We start from the raw sequence: 21632 nt of genomic DNA, 5'->3' as shown, positions 1-21632 counted from the left end.
ATATAAAACTAGAGTGCATGTGGGGTTTTTGTTTGTTTGTTTGTTTGTTTGTTTGTTTGGGCTACAGCAGGGTACATCAGGGGGTGGAGGGAGGAGCCATGGCAGATGAGGCGGGTGTAGGCTCAGTAACATCATGACATCAGGGATAGGTGAACCTCAGCAGAAAGAGAGACTAAATTATTAGGCATGTCCACGTACAAGGGTGTGTAAATTAGGGAACTATAATATGCATACCATCCCGTGTCGAACAGAAGAGGATGAGCCTGGATTCTTGATCTCTTAAAGCTAATTTATGTAATGTTGCCTTGTGATAACAACTGCTGAGAAGCGCATTATACAAATACATTTCTATGGAATTGAATAATGCAAGGCTACAATATAATTTTTAAGAATGGAGTGCCTCATAAAAACACTGCTATTGAACTGATTAAGAATAGCGTGGTACTAGGGCTTTGGTTGAGGTTATCTGAGGTTATCTGGCCAACCCTCGATGGAGACATTGGGCATGTGGCAGGCAAAACTCACATCCTTTTTCCCTTGACGAAAAGCCAGTGAAAACATAGTCACTGTGTGAGTGTGTAAGTATGTGTGTGTAATGCAAAAACCCACTGGGAAAGCAGTACACAGTCAGGTTAGTCATGCTCTGCACATATGGCCTTATTAAATATGTTTATTTATTTAATTTAATTTGGGGGGGGGGGGGGGGTTCAGGAATGACCTCTCAACACTGGCCTGGTAGCAGAGGCCTCAGACTCTGTCAAATTTCAAAGTTTCTTTGTCACGTACATAGTCATACATGCTATAACTGGCAGTGAAATGCTTTATGTAACTGCTCTGTCCGTGGCTGAGGAGAGATACAGGGTAATGGAGAGTGGTTTAATGAATAAATAAATATGTTATGATGAATGAAGACAGGATGTATACTATGCATATATACAATGTACAATTTCCAGTTTTTACAATTTAAAATTCACAGTTTTTTTTTTTTTTTTTTTTTTTTATGATGTTTGTGGACATCATACACAGAGTAGTCCCTTCAGTTCCATCAGTTGGCCTGATTCAGGGCCCAAATGGCCTGCGAGAAGAAGCTCCTCTTCAGTCTCTCCGTGTTGGTCTTCAGGGAGCGAAAGCGCTTCCCTGACCTCAACAAAGAGAAGAGCCTATTGTTGGGATAGGTGGCCTATTGTTGGGACAGTCCTTCACAATCCTCCTGGCCTTGGTCTGGCAACACTTGTAGTAGGTGGTCTGTAGGTCAAGAAGTTCCATATGAAGTTCCGCTCTGCTCAACGCACCATGCTCTGGAGTGCTTGTCTCTCCTGCTTGGTGCAGTTCCCAAACCAGACTGTGATGTTTCCTGTAAAGATGCTCTCAATAGTGCATGTGTAGAAGGTTCGCAGCACCTTAGAGGGCGGTCTGAAGTCGCTTTGATGTTTGAGGCGGTAAAGACGCTGACGAGCCTTCTTTGCCAGGGAGTTGGTGTGGCGGGACCAGGACTGTCTACTCTCTCCACTGTGGTTCCATTAATCCTAACAGGCTGGTAGTGCCATTCCTGCTTCTTGCTGCAGCTCCTTTGTCTTGCTGACGTTTAGGAGGAGACTATTTTCCTGGCACCAGTTCTCCAGGTAGGCCCTCTCGTTGTTGTGCGAGATCAGAACCATGACGACGGTATCGCCAGCAAACTTGGCAATGATGGTAGAGCTGGAAGTGGCCACGCAGTCTTATGTGTAGAGTGAGTAGAGCAGGGGGCTTAGGACACAACCCTGGGGAGCTCCAGTACTGAGGGTGAGGGTGGATGAGACACAGTTGCCCACCCGTACTGATTGTGATCTGTCTGTTAGGAAGTTGGAGACGTGTATGTTGGTATCGTGTGACAACAAGATGATGTAATGTACTTTACTGTCCATTGTAGATCGCTCATGGAGATAAAACACAACACGCTAGTATCAGATTAACACACACACACAAGCACTTGAAATGTATACAACTGAAAATTTGTAATTCATTGTTTAGAGTTTAGATTCTGCATGAATTCATTGTGCTTATTTGCTCCTGTGAACATGAATATTCAGCCTGGTGACAATCTGCATGCAGGAACAAGTCAGAATACCACAGACCAAAGGAGGGAGGGAGGACAAATATGAACCACTAAAAGTAGAAAGAGAGAAGTGTGTGTGAGCTGAAGTATTTGTCATGGTTTCAGTTCTCACATGCTCAAACACTCACACCCCACAGTCCTAAAAACAGTGTGTTTAGGTATGTTGGGCTTTGTTGAGGAGCAGTCAGATAGTTCTTCATGTGGTCAGTAATGTCTCACTCCTGCTGCAGGGAGATCACACGTACAGTAAGACAGTCACAGATCAGCACTAAAGAGGATAGAGGAGGACAGCACACAACATACACACACGTACAACAGACGAGTGTGTGTGGGGGTACTCAAGGCAAATATACACATGCACTGCAGACCTGTGTGTGTGTGTGTAATGTTGCTGGCCCGAGTGCAGCAGGACGTACAGACTTCCTTGACGGTGCAAGACATTTATTAACATTAAACACATACGACACAGGAAGCACTCACACATAACACAATAAACATGACTCTACACTTAACATTAAACAATGAACAGATATACATTAACACGTGACTACACAAACTAACGTTGCGGCTACAGAGCTCGAAATTAACACACATGTAGCGACAATAACCAACAGCGGTGCACATACTCACAGGTTTAAATAGACAAACAGTAAACCCTGCGCAGGTGTGTGCAGTCCCGGAGGGCGTGGTTACAAAACACACGTGACTCGTGGGGGGCGGAGCGTTCCGTGACGGTGTGGACGTGTGACTGGGTGCACAACTCAGTAAACTCTTATGAGTTTACGTGTAATTAAAATTTCAAACCAAAACGTATTCAGTTTAACATACTGGCAGGTATTTTTTCCAAGTGCATTTTACACTGATAAAATCCTGTCAAAACCGCAATCCACTAGGTGGACCTATACTACACTTAAATTATATGGAAACACGAATTAAAAAAAAAAACAAACAAAAAAAAAACGGTAGATAAGACTGATATAATTTCTAAAAAGTAAAAAGGCAAGCATTCCTTTTATAAGATTGATGTATATTTTACTGAGATAAAGACAGTCATACTTTTAACCAGCACATTATTGCAGGTAAGAAAAGGATTTTGTTATGCAGATGCTGAAAGCAACAGTACCAAGAGGCTGTACCAAATATATCTGTGTGTGTGTGTGAATGTGAGTGTGAGAGAGATGCGAATAAAAGTTCGTCAGAGTTTCATCTGAATACACTTCCTCTCCACTATAAGTGTAGCTGTGAAGTCATTCAGTAGACTGTATTGAAGAGTGTGTACGGTGTGTATCAGCAGTCCTGCTGTAGCTGTGTGTAGTGTGTGTGTAACTCAGTAAGAATGCAGGTGTGTGTTTATCTGCTCCTTGTGCTTCACGCTGCTGATGGTGAGTGTTACCTTCTCTCTACAGGTGTAGACAAGTGAAGAAACACGTCACCGGGAAGCGACCTGGATGAGGTTTGAGGACATGTAGCTCGATATCTGACTTATTTACAAATCCTATTAGCTATCGTTGCTGTTGGCTTCCAGTGTTTGTTAGCAATGTTAGCAGCTTTTGTTCTAAACTAAAGGAGAAAAATATGGACTCCAAACATATCTTGTCCACCTGGGTTAAGGGAGAATGAAGTCATTTTGTTGACTTTATTTGTTAAGTGGCACTGAAATCTGCGCTGTGGTTCGGTCCGGTAGAGAGGAACCGCTGCTAATTACTTGCTAATTAGTTACTTCAGACCAGCATACGATAGGAATTGTAGGGACATTACTAAAACTGATGAAATTAAGAGTATTGTGACTCTTACAAGCATCATTTTTGCCCTATAACTCTGTACATTTACAAAAACAATTTGTTTGTTTTTTTTATCATGGTGTGGTATGTGAAATGTGCTCACTTGTTTATTTCTGTTTGTGTTATTTATTCCTCGCTTGTTCATTCTGTGTATGATGCAGCTCTTGTCCACTACCCACTTCTGTATCCAGCTACCTGTGACCGAGGTCACACCTCATTGTGGTTGATTGTGTATGTGGTACAGTCCTGTACATGTGGTGTGTGATGTATGTGTTTGGTGCTTCTGTGTGTTTGCCCAAGTGGGGAGTGTGGGTGGGTTTGGGGGAGAGACTAAAGAGAATTCTGATCTCATGAATTTTGACCTACCCATAATATCCCTTATTGAGCTAGCAGTCAAACAAGATGGTATTATTCTATTTTACTGTGGAGACCAGAGGAGGGGCAGAGCTCCCTAGCTGCAGGTTAAAGAGTTGGACTGGTACTGAATAAATCCATTTCCATTAGCAGGTCTCCGCTATCAGGACTTCCCAGAGGGTTTCAGCCAGACAGCTGTCTCCCACTGTGAAGACAGTTTTTTACCTGTTTATTATGGTTTACCCCCGTGCTGCTCAGGGACACTGACTATAGTACTTGCTGACACTTCCTACAGTGTAGTGACTCCAATTAGGCTAGAGTCCTGCTCAGCTTTCCTGAAACACAACCCATGCTTAACCACATGGTCAACTAAAGTGGCCCAGATCTCATCCGTGATGGTTGCTCTTCCTCCCCCTCATCCTCTTCCTCATCCTCGCTCTCCAGTACTGACCTCCATTGATATCCAACCAAGATATCGAGCCTGTGGCCTCTTTATAGTGCTCAGGTTCTGATTTCTAAGTGTCATTAGTAAAATTTGTCAAATGTCTTCACCTATGAGTACTGGGTTTGATTAATTGATAAATGGATGCATCATTTGCATTTGAGGGTTTTCCATAAGAAACACGTATTTCTGTTGAATGATGTGTCCAATATAGAGAATTGTGTTTAGCGTATTGAAAAAAAATGTGTTTTAGATATACAAAATGAGTGTAAATCAGAGAAGGTGCTTTTGGTTTAGTATAACAGGTCAGGAAATGGGCTACGTGAGTTAGTGGTTTCAATTATTGTGTCTCATGCCCCCGTTTTTGTGTCTTGCAAAAAACCTGTAATATCACAAAAACAGTACCGTTTCCCAGCAAGGACCTCTTCCTCCTTTGAGCACTGTTTAACAATTTAACAATACATAACTCACACAAACACACACACACACAAACACACAAACAAAAACATGCACAGCTGCTGTATGATGGCCAGATCCACATCTGAAGTACTTGGAGAAAGAGACAATTTTACCCACACAGTAAATGTACATTCAAAGGGATACTTGTAGATGCAAAAACACCCCCTCCCCCACCCTGCCCTGTTCTCTCTCTCTCACACACATACACACACACACACACAGACACACACACACTCTCTCTCCTTGTTGGGTGCTTGGGCTTCGAGTTCTCCTATGTTGTTCCTCTTATCTTAGATGCTTAGAAAAATTTACAAATAAAAAATGAACAAATGAGAAAAAAACTAAAACCATAAAGACAGTACAATTTCCCAGCATGCACTTCTTCCTCCTCACATATGTATTACTAAACTTGGTGCACTTTAGCAATACATAAATAACACACACACAGACATGCATATGCGCATGCTTCGTTTTGGGTTCGTGAGCTTAAAATTCTGCTGTGCTGTTCCTCTGAGTGGTGTGTGAACGACATGTTTACTTCTTTCACTCACGCATGAAGACGGTCAAAGTCATCAAATCCACATCAGTGACAGAGATTCAGCTCTAAACTTCATGGTTTAATCAGTCACTCACTAACTGACTCTGGCAGCATAAATTCACTCCAGTGACTGTTTTCTTATTTAGTCCCAAGTTGTTCTGATGTCACCATAGTCATAGCTACCAGTTTACAGATGTGAGAATTCCCAGCATGCACCGCTTCCTCCTCACATATGTATTGCTAATCTGTGTACACTGGGTGCTACGTGTGAAATGTGCTCACTTGTTTATTTCTGGTTGTGTTATTTATTGCTCATTTGTTCATCAATTGGTCAGGAGGCTTGGACAGCCCATGCTGCTGCTGCACACACACACACACACACACAAAACACACACTGTTTCTGTTAGTGGTATTTTTTCCTCACTTGTTCATTCTGTGTATGATGCAGTTCTTGTCCACTACCCACTTCTGTATCCAGCTGCCTGTGACAGAGGTCACACCTCATTGTGGTTGATTGTATATGTGGTACAGTCCTTTACGTGTGGTGTATGATGTATGTGTTTGGTGCTTCTGTGTGTTTTACTAAGTGGGCAGTGGGGGTGGGTTTCAGGGAGAGGCTACAGTGAGTTCTGATCTCATGAATTCTGACAAGCTCATCATATCCAAGACGATACTACTCTGTGTTACCATGGAGACCAGAGGAGGGGCAGAACTCACTACCTACAGGATAAAGAGTTGGACTAGTGATGAATAAATACATTTGGCAAGACAAGTGAGGTATCCAGGTCCAGCTTTATGATGGGTGTGAAGACCCATTGTGCAGAAAATGCAAAAATAAAAAAAAAAGCAAATTCATTAGAATGGAAACGCGTGTGCTACAGTTCCGAAATGAAGTGCAACTTCAGAAATGCTGCAAACTCAGTCACAACACAATGGAACTGTTTTCTGAAGTTGCATCACATTATTCAAAATGATGTGTGCTATATTTTGGAAAAGTGTTTTCTGAATTTGTAGAGCGTTCATGAATTTGGATCAAGTTTGTAATCTGTAGCATGTGTGTTTACCTTCTGTGTTCTTGAAAAGAAACAGTAAATCAAACATAATGTGGAATACAAGTGTAGCAACAAGAGTGAAGGTGAAGTAGGTGAGACACTGATTCAGAGATGGAACTGCACCTTAACAACCACAGCACCACGAAAGGTACCAAATACAAACAGTGCAGACTGACTCTGATTATTGGTTTTGCCAAAGTCATATCTGGGCCCCTACCATGAAAAACTGAATGTCACTCACTTTATTGAAATAAATAATTTTTAAGTAATATGTAATTATTGTTACATTTTTAAAACACATTGTTTACTCTCCCATTTCTTACAGTCCATATATGGAATATAATCTGTAAAAATAGCCTGTTTTGAAATCACTGTTTCTCTGATGTCATGAGAACCAGCTCATTTACTTATCTCTGCCTCTTTGGCCTACAGCAGTTTAACCCCTAACACCTACATTGCAGTTCTCAGACATATTTCAGCTCTTAGTGCTTTTTAAATGAAGCACAATACAGGGCAGCCAATCAGAACAGAGCTCATTTATCTTACATCTTAAAGGAACAGCTACAGAAACTGCCTGTTTAATTCCAAGGGATAAAGAGAGGTTGGAAAATAGCTGTGTAAAACTGAATTATGACTCTTTTTGGAAGATAACGCCACAAAAACATTGTGAGAGGACACCAAAGAAAATTATAAAATAAAGGAAAAATATAAGACACTGTTTCACTGTTATATTTAGTCTGTATGTGAGGGAGAAAGATGGGGAGGAATAATTTAGTTTGCACTTGAACACACTTCCCCTCTACTGTGGACATTAGTGGGTGGAGAATTTCAGTGGAGTTCTACTGAGAGAGTTGTAGAGTTCCAGGTCATAGTTGTGTGGTGATTCCCACAGGCAGACTGTAGTCTGCGCTGCAGTTTTTGGAGCGTTCAGTACACTGTAGTTTTGTAGAGTGTATAAGATGTGTAGCAGCGTTACTGCTGGAGTTGTGTGTAGTGTGTTGTGGAATGCAGCTGTTTTTTTATCTGCAGATGTGTCTTTACTTCCTTTTTGGTAATGATGTGCAGACGAAGTCCTGTGAAGCCTTTGGGGTTCTTCCTTATTGTACTGCTGAATGATTCGAAGCTTTGGAGCATTGAAAGCTGGTGACAAAACAACGACACCTGGTGGTTCTCAGAAATTACTGCAGCCATTGATTCAAAACTGCGCAGAACTATGAACTATACAACACTCCATCATCAAAAAAATGATGATCAGTAATGATGTTTAGTAATTAAATTCTGCAGTAATTTGTTTAAAATCATTGTTTCCCTTTTTATGTGAAAACATAGTACAAAACTATACTGGGAGACAACAGGTTGACGTTATGAAACATTTACCCTCCCTTTTGGGTTCTATAATTTGCACATTTCCAATTTTTTAATAAAAAGATAAAGCTTCCAAGTTATAGGACAGTGCCAAACTTATGAAACAGTCTCAACTTCATCCTGTGATCTGTGATGTTTGAAGCTTCAAAGAAGATTAGTCTCATGTTATTAGTAACTTTAGTGGTAATAACTTTAGTGGGAAGGGAGAGGGAGAGAAGGAAGGAGGGAGAGCGAGAGAGAGAGAGAGAGAGAGGGAGGCAGAGACAATCTATAATCAATATAATCAGACATTTACATCTTATAACTTGATGGTCATGCATCCATCATACCAACATCTATTGGGAAATCTCTTAGTGATTTCCAGTACCATCATCAGTTGGCTGGTACCATCAGTACCATCAGGTGACTGGACCTGCAGCAATTAAGTATGCCATATATAATAGTTAAGTATGTCATATATAATAATAATGGAGTATGTCATATAATAATAATTAATTATGTCATATGTAATAATAACCATTTTACATGTACATGTGCAGCCATGTTTAATAGTGAAGGCCTTTATCTGGTGTGTTTCTGCAGGTTGCATGTTGGTAGGGAATTTGAGGACAGACGACATCACTGCATACGCAGGAGACTCAGTACTGCTGCCCTGCTCCTGTACTGAACCACACGCCAAACCTGAGAGTTTCACCTGGGAGAAATTCCAAGACTTCAGTCACACTGTGATCTCCACTGAGAGTAAACAGTACAGAAACAGAGTTCAGCTGGGTACTGTTCACTCTCCAGGAAATCTCTCTCTACTCATATCACACCTGACTGAAGAGGATGAGGGAGTCTACAGGTGTTATCTTACAAACCAGAAATATAAAGACATCAGACTCACCGTTAAAGGTAAAACACTGTTTTTGATCCAAATCCAACTGCAAACGATAAATCCAGCTTTAAGGTTTTCTTAGGTATCCACACTAGCAAAGTCTTGGTTGTCTGAGTTACTTGTAGACTTTCTGCTGTTATATTTGTTGTTGTGCTGTCATCTGTGCACATTACCAGTAACGTTTAGTTCAGTGATGGTCAAATACTCCTTTAATTGTAACAAATATCTTGTGCAGTTCAAGTAAGAATTTCTCAGGTTTTTAACACACATGCTTCTTTGTTTTGGATTTTCTGTTCCGACCCCTCGTTTGGTTTTCCTGTCACTGTTTTCATCTTTGTCTACTTTGCATTCGTTAGTCTTTGTATAAATATCCCTTGTTTTATCGTCTTGGCTGTGGGTCTTTGAACGTGCGCGGTCTCGTCCTCCCGTGAGTTTATTGTTGTTTGGTAACGTTATTAGTCTGCTCGTTATTCTAGTGTTTACTGTTTAACTTCCTTCTTGGTAATGATGTGCAGACGAAGTCCTGTGAAGCGTTTGAGGTTCTTCCTTATTGTACTGCTGAAGGACTCGAAGCTTTGGAGCATTGAAAGCTGGTGACAAAACAGCGACACCTGGTGGTTTTCAGAAATTATAGCAGCCATAGATTCAAAACGGCGCAGCACTATAAATAATACAACACTGCACCGCCTTCATATGTCATAAAAAAAACGGATGATCAGTAATGATGTTTAGTAATTAAATTCTGAAATAATTTGTGTAAAATCATTGTTTCCCTTTTATGTAAAAACAACAGGTTGGCGTTATGAAACGTTTACTCTCACTTTTACCTTCTATAATTAGCGCATTTCCATTTTTTTTAGTAAAAAGATAAAGCTTCCAAGTTATAGGACAGTGCCAAACTTATGAAACAGTCTCACCCTCATCCTGTGCTTCAGTGACATCTGAAGCTTTGACCTTCATTAGTCACGTGTTGTTAGTAACTTTAGTGGTAATATTAATGGTATTATTCACTTTAGTGCTAATAGTAACTGATACAGGCTTCGGTACACAGTGCGATACGAGCTTTGATGCCTTAGTATTAAATGTTACATCACAATTTTATTGTTTCTGCACAGTTCCTGTATCGTTTTTCTCCCTTTTTGGTGTTCCATTTAATCAGTGTTTAATTTGCATCATTTGGTTAATTTTGCTGTTGTGTCCACCTGTTTTGCAAATGAAGAACTTTCGTTTACACATGTGCGTCAAGTCCTGTCTGCTTCTGCGTTACATTATCGTTCTGAAAACTGCACAGTGTGCAGATCATTAATGTAGGTGGACCAGCTGGATCAAAATCACTAATGTGTTCTTATTTTAGCTTTTTGATTTGAAACATCCCTCGACTTTGACACACATTTATTAACACATAACACTTACGACGACGGCACTCACACAACATAAACAGATAACACGAATACATGTAACACTGGCAGGAACATGACGGCAACATGAACATATACGTTTAACATGAATACACGTAGGACTAGCAACACAAACAATGACCAACACTAATGCACACACCAACAGGGGTTTAACTACACACAGACACACACAACATTAAACCAGGGGCAGGTGTGTGCCATCATGGGGGCGTGATTACAGAACAAAAAGTGACTTCAACTGCAGGCGGTGGGCCGTACCACGTGACCAGTGGCGAGGGGAGCGTTCCGTGACAATTGCTGACTTAATATAAAGAATTCTAGTGAAGGCTTCCACACTGATGCTCTATCAGAGTTACATATATTGTCTCTGACCTTTATTTAACTGTTAGTTTTGTGGCATTACTTAAGACATTCACAATCATATAAACATCAAAATGGAACACTTTATTTCAGGACCAGGGCAAACGCATCACTTTCAGTACAAAGTAATTTACAACAGAGTCATATGGGAGTTTCATTTCAGCTTCATCATCCAGTTTCAAGAACAGGAAGGTACTGCATGGTTTGAGGTGCTCACATCTGTTTAGTTTTACTAGTTGCCTCACTTGCTAAGCGACATCTGATCATTATTATCACATACCGAATGTCTTCTATTGGTGTGGTTCTGTAGGCTGTATACTAGAACATCACAGGAACTCCGAAATCACTGCATACACAGGAGACTCAGTACTGCTGCCTTGTTCCTGCACTGACCTACACACCAAACCTGAGAGTTTCACCTGGAGGAAATGCAACACAAACAGAAACTCATGGAATGTGATCTCCAGTGAGAGTGAACAGTATAGAAACAGAGTTCTGCTGGGTACTGTTCATTCGCCAGGAAATCTCTCTCTACTCATATCACAGCTGACTGAAGAGGATGAGGGAGACTACAGGTGTTATATTAAAGACAATGAATACACATACCTAAGACTTTATATTTCAGGTAAAACATTATTAGCAACCACATTCCTAATACCATTGAAAACCTCGTAAGTCGATTTAGCCTGGCTCTCCACCATGAACTTACTTTTTAAACATACAAATAAATGTAATATAAATACGTTCACCACACACTTTATTAGACACACATACCTCACATTTTACTAAAATTCAAAAACAGCACATTTAAAAATAGAGAAACACCATTACATATTTATGTATCTATCATGTGGACCACATTATCCTCAGATATTAGTCACCAGACATCCTCTGTCACCAGTCTAGAAAAGTTAAACACAACTAACATACATTTCACCTGCCCTCACTGAACACTTTCAGTACCTCTAATAAGTGAATGTGTAGGTATAATTATAGACTGTGTCCACCTGGTGTCTTACACAGTTTGTGTGTCACCCGGCACCCAGGACATCACTGGTCATTTTCTGACCACAGATGTCCCAGTATATGTGGATACTGAACCATTCTGCACACGTCAGTCCTCTGCACACGTACAGTGCTGGAGGCTTGGTAGTGGGTGTTGTACTGGTATGACTGGTTCAGGTACAGCAGTGTTACTGGATTCAGTGCTACTGGTAGGTTGAGAGTGTTCTGCCAGTGAAAGATATCCAGCCAGCAGTGGTTCAGTGGTCAGACACTGACCATGACTGGAGTTGGAGGATGGTTAACACTAACTGTGTATTACACCAGATGGGCTAGAACCACTGACTCTACAAGATTCTTCTAATCCATTTATATTTTAATGCATGTGACAGAGAGCATAAACTTGCATAAATTCTGTAACAAAAGGATGTTAAACATTTCCCAAATGTATTTGTTTTGTCTTCATATGATGGTTCAAAGAATAATGTCACTGGTTGTACAGGTTACTTCATAACAGTAGTGTAACATGTCAGTGTTTCTGCTCTCTCTAGTCTGCAAGGATGTTGTGAATCCTCCCACAGTGCTGAGTGGATACGTGGGAGGGTCTGTCCTGCTGCCGTGTTACTGCACTGAACTGCTGGCCGAGCCAAAAACCATCAGATGGAGTTTTATAGAAGAATCTAATGTCATCTACCCAACTGACCAGACAAACCGTTACACTGATAGAATTAAGCTGGTTGCTGCTCCAGGAAATTTCTCTCTATTCATATCTGGTCTGACTAAAGAGGACGGGGGACAGTACAGGTGTATCATCAGCAGTGATTATCTTATAGAGGTCAAACTCCAAGTAACAGGTAAACCAACCTCTTGTGTATTTAATGTATGAAATGTTGTTGACTGCATATAGTGACTGATCTGTACCAATAACTACTGTACTACATAAAACAAAAAATCTATCCAGCGGCAGGATCTGCAGTTCTACTTCTGTCTGTTTCTAGTTACATCTTCTGTTTGTATTTGTATTTCATGCCTGTAGTTAATGACTCTTGTCTTCTGTCCTGTTTAGGTTCTAGTCAGTTGTATACCCATATTACACACGACTTGTTTAGTTTCCTTATTTAGTTACTACTGTTCTCATTTGCTCTAGAGAGAGGGGGAGAAAGAGAAAGAGGGAGAGAGAGAGGGGAGGAGAGAAAAAGGGAGGGAGGGAGGGAAGGAGGGAGAGAGGAAGAGACTCGACCCAGGAGCCCCTAATTCATTCACTCCCAAAAAGAGAGAGAGAGAGAGAAAGGGAGAAATGGAGAGTGAAGGAGGGAGGGGGAGAGAGAGAAAAGGAGGGAGGGGGAGAGGGAGAGATAGAAAGAAAAAGAAAAATAAGAGCAGAGAAGAGTCTCCTCTCACAGCTGGTGCTGTTCATTAACACACACTAACACTAACACATCAGGACCAGTCCGAAGTACAATCAGACCAAACCAAATTATTACACTTCACAAACTAAACTACATCACCCACTGGAACACAAACACAAGCACAAAGCAAAATGCAGCGTTATCTGGCCCTAAAACGTCAGTACACTGTAGCAGACGACCTGTACACAGTGACTGACATTAAACACAGAACCACGTTGACAAAGTCCAGACTCAGAGAACACAGCCTGGCCGTCCAGACCAGCTGATATAAATGTCATGGCTGCCCAGAGACTCTGTCAGCAATGTAAATATGACACTGTAGAGACAGAGCTGCACTTCCTCACTGAATGTGAAAAATTCATCCAAATACGGAAAATTTACTTTACAAAATCTGAGACGATCCACCCCAACTTTAAGTGTCTGTCTAACACTGAAACTGCCCATCCTACTGGGCGAAAAGAAGGAAAGCAGCGCTTTAGCTGGGTGATGCATATCTGCCTGCCATAAGATGAGGGACAGTGATTAACCCACCCAAACACACACACACACACATGCATACACACACACACACACACACACACACACACACACACACACACACACACACACGCATACACACACAGTTTATAAAAGTTACCTAACTATTTATTATTATTAACTATTTATTATTTTACATCCTTATTATTTATTTATTTATCTTTCTTTTCACTTCTTCCCTTTTACTTCTTCCAATTATTATTATTTCAGACCAATTACAGTTTCTCTTCAAGTCTGCTTGGCCAAACTGTACATACATCAGTTCTGTAGTACAAAATCTAAACATGTTAAATACATAACAGCCCTGAACCCTCATTAATTATAACTGATCACACTTTTCTAATCTTGCAGAGGCTCCATATAAACCTGTAAATCTTACTGCATTGGACACTGACACAACAAGTCCAACAGCTTCAACTAAACCTACTACTACAATGACGTCTCCAACAGGTTAGAAGACATTCAGTCCATCATCTACCAATGGAGGTAACACACATTGGTTTAACGAGTGCGGGGCAGGATGCAAGCGTGATTTATCTTTGATGCGGTTTTAAATGAAAATGAAAGCACACATGAACATACCGTGTGAACGTCGCATACACAGAGTAATACATGCGATTAATGCAAAATAACTGACATTAGTGTTTGGAAAGGTTCAGGCTTTATATGGGAAATAATGAGGGTGAGACTAGACCCTATGGACAGCTAAGTGAAAGAGGAAACACAGGACCCCTGTGTGATGGTGGTGAGGGGTATTACGGTAGCACCCACACCCCCCTTAACACGGGGCTCCTGTGTGATGGTGGTGAGGGGTATTACGGTAGCACCCACACCCCCCTTAACACGGGGCTCCTGTGTGATGGTGGTGAGGGGTATTATGGTAGCACCCACACCCCCCTTAACACGGGGCTCCTGTGTGATGGTGGTGAGGGGTGTTACAGTAGCACCCACACCCCCCTTAACACGGGGCTCCTGTGTGATGGTGGTGAGGGGTGTTACAGTAGCACCCACACCCCCCTTAACACGGGGCTCCTGTGTGATGGTGGTGAGGGGTGTTACAGTAGCACCCACACCCCCCTTAACATGGGGCTCCTGTGTGATGGTGGTGAGGGGTGTTACAGTAGCACCCACACCCTCCTTAACACGGGGCTCCTGTGTGATGGTGGTGAGGGGTGTTACAGTAGCACCCACACCCCCCTTAACACGGGGCTCCTGACGTGCATAACAGTTGACAAGGGAGCCCGAGCCCGGCGTCACACAGCAGGGTCTGGAGAACCTGGACAAGGACAGGTGGAAAAGGAGGAAAAAAAGGGGCAAGTCCATCGGGTGAGGGGTGGAAACAGGACTTTGTACCACAACCAGAGACCTGACAGCAGGCTGGACAGGAGACGACTGGGTTCCAGCTTGGGCAGCGGGATGGACGGGAGCCCGGCTGAGAGTAGGAGCACGGGATACGAGATAACAGGAACCCGAACCACAGCTGGGATTGGGACAGTTACAAAGATATGAATGGGAACAGACAAAGGCAGACACTGGGACTGGTAGGGTAACAATGAAAAGTCGTGTCAGTCCAAGCACAACAGAGATGTGACAGGAGGTGGCCAGGCCAGGAATGAGGGAGCATGTCTGCAGAGAGAGAGAGAGAGAGAGAGAGCGAGAGAGAGAGAGAGACCCCCCCCGGGACAGCTATTCTGCTCAGGTGAAGACTAATCCACTCCATGAGGACTTGACCCAGCAGTCCCTGTTTCATTCACTCACAGAAAATGACTGAAGGACACACTGCACCTACAGAACCTGTAACCTCACACTTAGCCATCCTATTAACCACCAGTAACACAGTGAACCGAAGACTTTTGCTTTTACAAACTGTACATACATCAGTTTTGTAGTACAAAATATAAATGTAAACATGTAAAACGCATGAAAGCACAGAACCTTCAGTACTTTCAACTCATCATATTTTCTATTCTTGCAGAGGCCCCACATTCATTCTGTTCATCAACTACCACTGAATTTAAGATGCATTTGTCTAATAATATTCTCCCATCAACTCCATAAAATGATTCCCCACTATATACTACTACTACGAATACTAATAATAATAATAGTAGTAAATGACATTTAGTTTAACATTTAGTTTAAGAGGGAGTGTTTGGAAGAGTAAACAGTTCACAGCTGTGCTAAATAAATGTATTCTGCTGCTGTGTAAGACTGGGGTCAGTGTTTGTTGTGTTGTTACAGTCTCTCCTCAGACTCTGCCCTACATCCCCTTTGCTTTGGTCACTGTGATCTTCCTCCACATTATCGTGGCTGTGGTTTATTACACCAAAAGATTAAAAAAAAAAAAGGTAAAAATCTCATTAGCAAGCTTTTATAATCAGATTGTTTTCTCATTGTGTCCATTAACATCCATTTTACCATGTGCAGAGTCAGATCCTGAATGAACTGAGTTGTTCTTGTTCATGTGACCTGCTTCATTGTCAGAAATGAGCAGAGTTCACTATAACACTGCTGGTGGAGATGAAACAGCTAGTCTGCAGTAGAGAAGAAAACCAAGAGAAATCAACAGACCAGCTACAGACCTACACACCTGTTTAACAGACCTGCCACACACATCTGATCAGCGTTAAGTGGCACTGAAATCTGCGTTGTGGTTCGGTCCGGTAGAGAGGAACCGGTGCTAATTACTTGCTAATTGCTAATTAGATACTAGCATAAAGTAGGACTTGTAGGGGCAGGACAATCTAGAACTAAATTCTGACTCCAACAAGCATCATTTTTGCTTGTCTGTAAAAAATGTATTGCGTCTGTAAAAAATGTATTGCGTTTTATTATTACATTATCGTATTTTTCCCAAAGAATATTTTTTTCTGCATTTTATGTGTGTATTTCTATTGAAGGATTTTTTGAAATTTGAATTTTAAATAGCATCATATTTTTTTTCTGTTCTTAATCATGTCTTTTAAAGTCAAATGCCAAACTTTTGGCTGTACGCATCACTTCCACTGTGTATCTATTGTTGTTTCATAAATAAAGAGCCAAAGCAGGACAGAGAGTTGTGGTTTCTGTTTACACCCACTGATAACCACACACATCATGAAGGTGTGTGTGGTGCAGTTTGACAGCAGAATGTGTGTAGAGTGCAGTTCATTGACAGCAGTTGGACATGCCACTATCTGTTGGACATCACTATCTGTGATGTGTCTAGCTGGGGGGGAATTGGCACACACATACATACACACACATAAAAACACATGCACCCACACCCATGCACATTCATACAAACAAAAACATACACACACATACATACACACACATACGGCTGCTTCAGGATGGCCAGACCCACATTTGAAGGACCTGGAGAAAAAAACATAATTTTACACACACACTAAATGTACAAAGTGATACACACCTCCCCCCCCACCCCCCCCACACACACACACACTCACAAATATATGCCTGCTCCCGTACATGCGTATGTAGCTACCAGTTTACAGTTGTGAGAATTGTACTCACTTCTTTATTTCTGTTTGTGTTATTTATTCCTCACTGTTTTATTGTTTGTGATGCAGCTCTTTGGTCGCTACACACTTGGTCAAGAAGAAAGGACAGCCAATGCTGATGCACACAAACACATACACACATTCACGCCTACACTAACACATTCATGCATGCTTGCTCGCGCACACACACACACAGACACACACACACACACACACACACACACACACGTGCGTCCATGCTTCTTTTTTGGTTTTGTGGGCTTTAGGTTCTGCTGTGATCCAAATATCAACTTCATGTTTTAATCAGTCAATCACTAACTGACTGGCAGCATGGATTCTGTCACATTCACTCCAGTGACTCCAGTTTAAAGACTGGTTTTCTTAATTAGTCTTTTTTGTTTGTTTTTGTCTTTGTGCTCAAAGCAATTAGTTTACAAATGTGAAAATTCCCAAACTTCATGATTAAACCCCCATGTCATCTCTTGGAAAGATTTAAACAAAAACACTGAATGACTGATGGAAATTAAAAAAAAAAAATGTTATTCTCTATACATATGTCCCAGTCAAAAAGTCATCTGCACAGAATATAACACTACTACACAGTGTAGTAGAGTTTGTGGACAAGCATCATCCATCTCGGTTCTCCAAGTCAGTTTCTCCCACAGGATGGCAGTGCCGTCCTGGAGTGATAAAGGCAACATGAGTCAGAGGGAAACACCTGATAGCCAGAGTCCAGACAGTGGGAGGAAGTGGACTGCAGTGTTTACACAGGTATGGTGGACACTCCCCCATCCTCCTCAGTGGGGGGTGATATGAGTAGAGAGTTATTTCCTGGAGTATCTTTAAGATGCTGAACTCTGCCTGTGTAACCCTGAGTCTGGTCAGTGGGGACGATTTCTTTTTCTCTGAAGATTCATTTAAGAGTGTGTGGTATGTGATGTTCAGTCTAGGAGCAGGTCAGTAGAACAGACCCTCCCACATGAACCTTTTGGTTCCCCAAATTAATGTGCAGTCTGTGAAAAACACCTGATGGAAACAGTTCAAAATTCCCAGGATGAGGATCTCTGCCATCCTTTTTGAGTATCAAACAGGCCTTGACCTCCATAGTAACCCACAGTAACATAAACACTCTTTAGAAACATAGTCTACTGAATGTTCTACACTTACAGTGGAGAGGAAATATATTCAAATGAACTTTTGACAAACATCTAACCCCAACACACACACCAAATATTTTTACCACCATGTGTGGTCAGTTCATTTTACTATCGGTTCAAAGGGATCGTTTCTTCTTATTAATGAAAATAGCACATGCAATTAGAGCAGCTAAAGAATTGGCTAGCTGAGACTTTTAAAAAGTGTTGAACGGATGTTAAGGAGCATTTTAAATTCAGAACATTCTTATTACCCGCAATGCAGTGTGTTAAGTATTTGTATGGTCAACCCTCAGTGAGGAGACCGGTTTCATCTTTGTGAACCTCAGGTGCCTGGAAAGAAGTCCTGAGCTGCACACAAGACACTGAGTCAGCAAGCACTCAGAAGTGCTCCAGCTTATTCTCACACAGGGCTTAGAATATATAGACAGCATGAGTGACAAAAAAGAGGAAGAATGTAGTTTTGGCAGACTGCTATCACAACAAACGTAGAAAACCTGCTTGGCAACAATATAAAGTGACTAAAACAACTATAGAATCTCTGCTTGGCAACAGAGCAAAGATAAATGATTTAAAAATAGCTATTATACTGTTTTTAAATGGAACCGTTTGTCAGAGGATATTTGAAGAGTGCTGACAACAGTGTGCAGCTTAGCATTGAAAAGTCATGGAAATACCAACCTGTTCATTGAACAGTTGTGGCATCCACCAGTGTTGATAATTGAGGTGATGTTGGTTAAGTAACGTGTGGCTTATAACGCAAGTTCACGGCTACCAGAGGGAGGCCACAAGCCGGGAGCTAGTCAGGGTTGGTTAGCCTGATCTCCTTCAGGTGGCATCACCCTACATAACAGCTTCATAAAGGCCCCTCTTAGAAAATCTTGTTGTGACACACGTGTTACGTCTGTCAGGGTGCCTCACCCCTGATCAACCTGACCGTCACAGGTTACATATTGAAATTGTGATTGGTGGGTTGTGGGAGTTGTGCATGCAGACAAAACCAGACCGGGGCATGTGGTGCATTGCATTGCTCCTCCATGTTTTCCTCAGTGTCAGTTGGCTGTTGGTTTATGGGGCACAGTTGGTGGCTCTTAATGAGGGTACAACCTAATCAGAGTGTGCCAAACAGCTAGCAGGAGGCCTGGTTGGTTCAAATGGTCTTCCCACTTTTGTGGTTGCACTAGGAGTCATATGCATTTCACATAGAACTGCAGCTAGCAGTTTTTTGATCATGTAGTCTGTTCATTCCACTATGCCTGACGACCGAGGGTAATAGTGGATGTGAAACTTTGATGCTCAGATGTTTACAGAGCTGATGAGTCATGCAAAACATCAAAGCACTCAAACAGGCAATGTTCAGGATGGTAGAGAAAAACAGATGTCTTTATTGACACCAGTATGGTTTACAACAAAGGAGTTGCCTCGAGAACAACTGCAGACCTTACATTTGGGATCTTCTTTTATCTTTCTTGCTACACCGCCCCACCAAAGTAGAGTGTCACCCTCCAAGGACGCCATTTCTTATTGTCTTATGTCTCAGTGAAATGTTGTCTCTCCAGTCTTAGCCCTCCATTACTTTTTCACACTTATCTGTACCATCTTTGCATTAGAAAAATCATCTTTGTGTGTTAATATCTGCTTTGGTCATTATTTATATTCCAGCATTCAGCCCATATGTGTCATTTCGCCCGATTCCTCCTCACAGTACAGCACCCAGCAGGCTGTTTGTCACCCAACCCAGGGCTCCACCAATCATGAACTTCACGTCAGATCGTCATTACCGGAATATTGAACTCCCCTGTGTACTTGATTATTTAAGCCTGTCTCGAACATTAGGACACTGTGAAGTATTGCCTCTAGAGTCCTATGCATACCGAACGTGCTTTGGATTGTTTTCCTGTGTACCGAACTTTGACTTAATGTTTCCCGTTTCGGACTTTTGCCTGCTCCTTTTGGATTCTGATGCCTGGATTATTGGTTGGTCTTTATGATTTTTTGACACGGACTGTTTTCCCTACTTTCGAGTTACTCATTTATTTCTGTGACCGTTTCCACTACCTGTTACTACAATAAATCCCTATTTTTTTTATCTGCATGCGATTTTTGCCTGGCCCATACTTCACCTCCATGCAGATGGTGGACTCAGATGCTTTGAAGGAAGCTTTGAACAACCAGGGTCAACTAATCCACCAACAGCACCAGTTGCTTGAGGGTTTCACACAGTCAATGGATACTATAGGCAAGCAACAAGCAGACCAACAAACTCAAATGTTGGAACTAGGACAAAGTCTCAGAGAACTTACATCCCAGCTATAAATGATGACTACTCCTTCTCAGTTCAGTCCCACACCTGCACCTACTACCGCCACAAGCAGTATCCAACCAACCCTCCCTCTGAGAAACCTGAAAAATATGATGGCTACCCAAGTGTCAACGTTTTTTGTTGCAATATTCATTGTATTTCAATAGTCTTCCAACCTGTCCCAATCAAGATAAAATTACCTTCATTACCTCTCGTCTAACTGACAAAGCTCTTAACTGGGCGACAGCCATTTGGGCTAACGTACAACTGGCGTCTTATGACGACTTTATTGAGCAATTCAAGGCTGTGTTCGATCACCCACATGAGGGAAGAGCCTGTGTGGAGATACTTACTAAATTACACCAATGCAATCATTCTGTGGCCGACTACCCATGAGAATTCCGTACAGTCACTGCTGGCAGTGGATGAAATTAGGTGGCGTTGATCGTCACTTTCTGGAATGGTTTCAATGCAGAGATTTTACATGAACTGGCTTGCCGAGATGATAAGTTATATTTGAATCGGCTTATAGCTCTTTCTATACATCTGGATCACTTCATCCAGGAACGAAAACCACGTAGAACTAGTAGTTCTCACCATAGCTATCCCTCTCCCAGTTATAGACCAGTGGAACCAGTGCAATATGATTCTTCATGCTTCACTGAAGAGGAGAGGCAGCACCGATTCCAATATGGTCTCTGTTTTTACTATGGATCCTCAGAACATTTTATCAGGGATTGTTGTCTTCGACCTAATCGAGCATCACTGAGCCATAGACAGATCAGGCCACCCATGTCAGAAAACAAGGTAGAGATCTTGCCAGAGAAAGAAAGATGATCACTAAGACATTTTAAAGTGTTTTTATTGGGTCTCGTACACCATCTTCTACATTTACAGCCTTAGTTGATTCAGGAGCTGAGGGACACTTCATACATGAATCTTTTATGGGAAATGGACATCCCAGCTATTAACCAAGTCTCTTCA

At 41.7% G+C, this 21632-nt stretch overlaps 1 protein-coding gene across 1 annotated transcript in view; it reads left to right on the top strand.

Moving 5' to 3' along the window:
- Nucleotides 1-3307: 3307 nt before the first annotated feature.
- The window catches only part of LOC145653184 (matrix remodeling-associated protein 8-like), a 100771-nt gene continuing 82446 nt past the window's right edge, over nt 3308-21632 (top strand). Inside the window, exons 1-2 of the mRNA XM_081706079.1 lie at nt 3308-3477; nt 8669-8980. Of these exons, the coding sequence (XP_081562205.1) occupies nt 3432-3477; nt 8669-8980 (358 nt within the window). The 5' untranslated portion in view covers nt 3308-3431. The remainder of the gene's footprint in view (nt 3478-8668; nt 8981-21632) is intronic.

This window comes from Electrophorus electricus, chromosome 2 (genome assembly GCF_041902795.1).
Source record: "Electrophorus electricus isolate QZ-2024a chromosome 2, ASM4190279v1, whole genome shotgun sequence".
Lineage (NCBI taxonomy): Eukaryota > Metazoa > Chordata > Actinopteri > Gymnotiformes > Gymnotidae > Electrophorus > Electrophorus electricus.
Note: the sequence above shows the minus strand (reverse complement) of the source record. Positions and strands in the feature narration are given on the sequence as shown.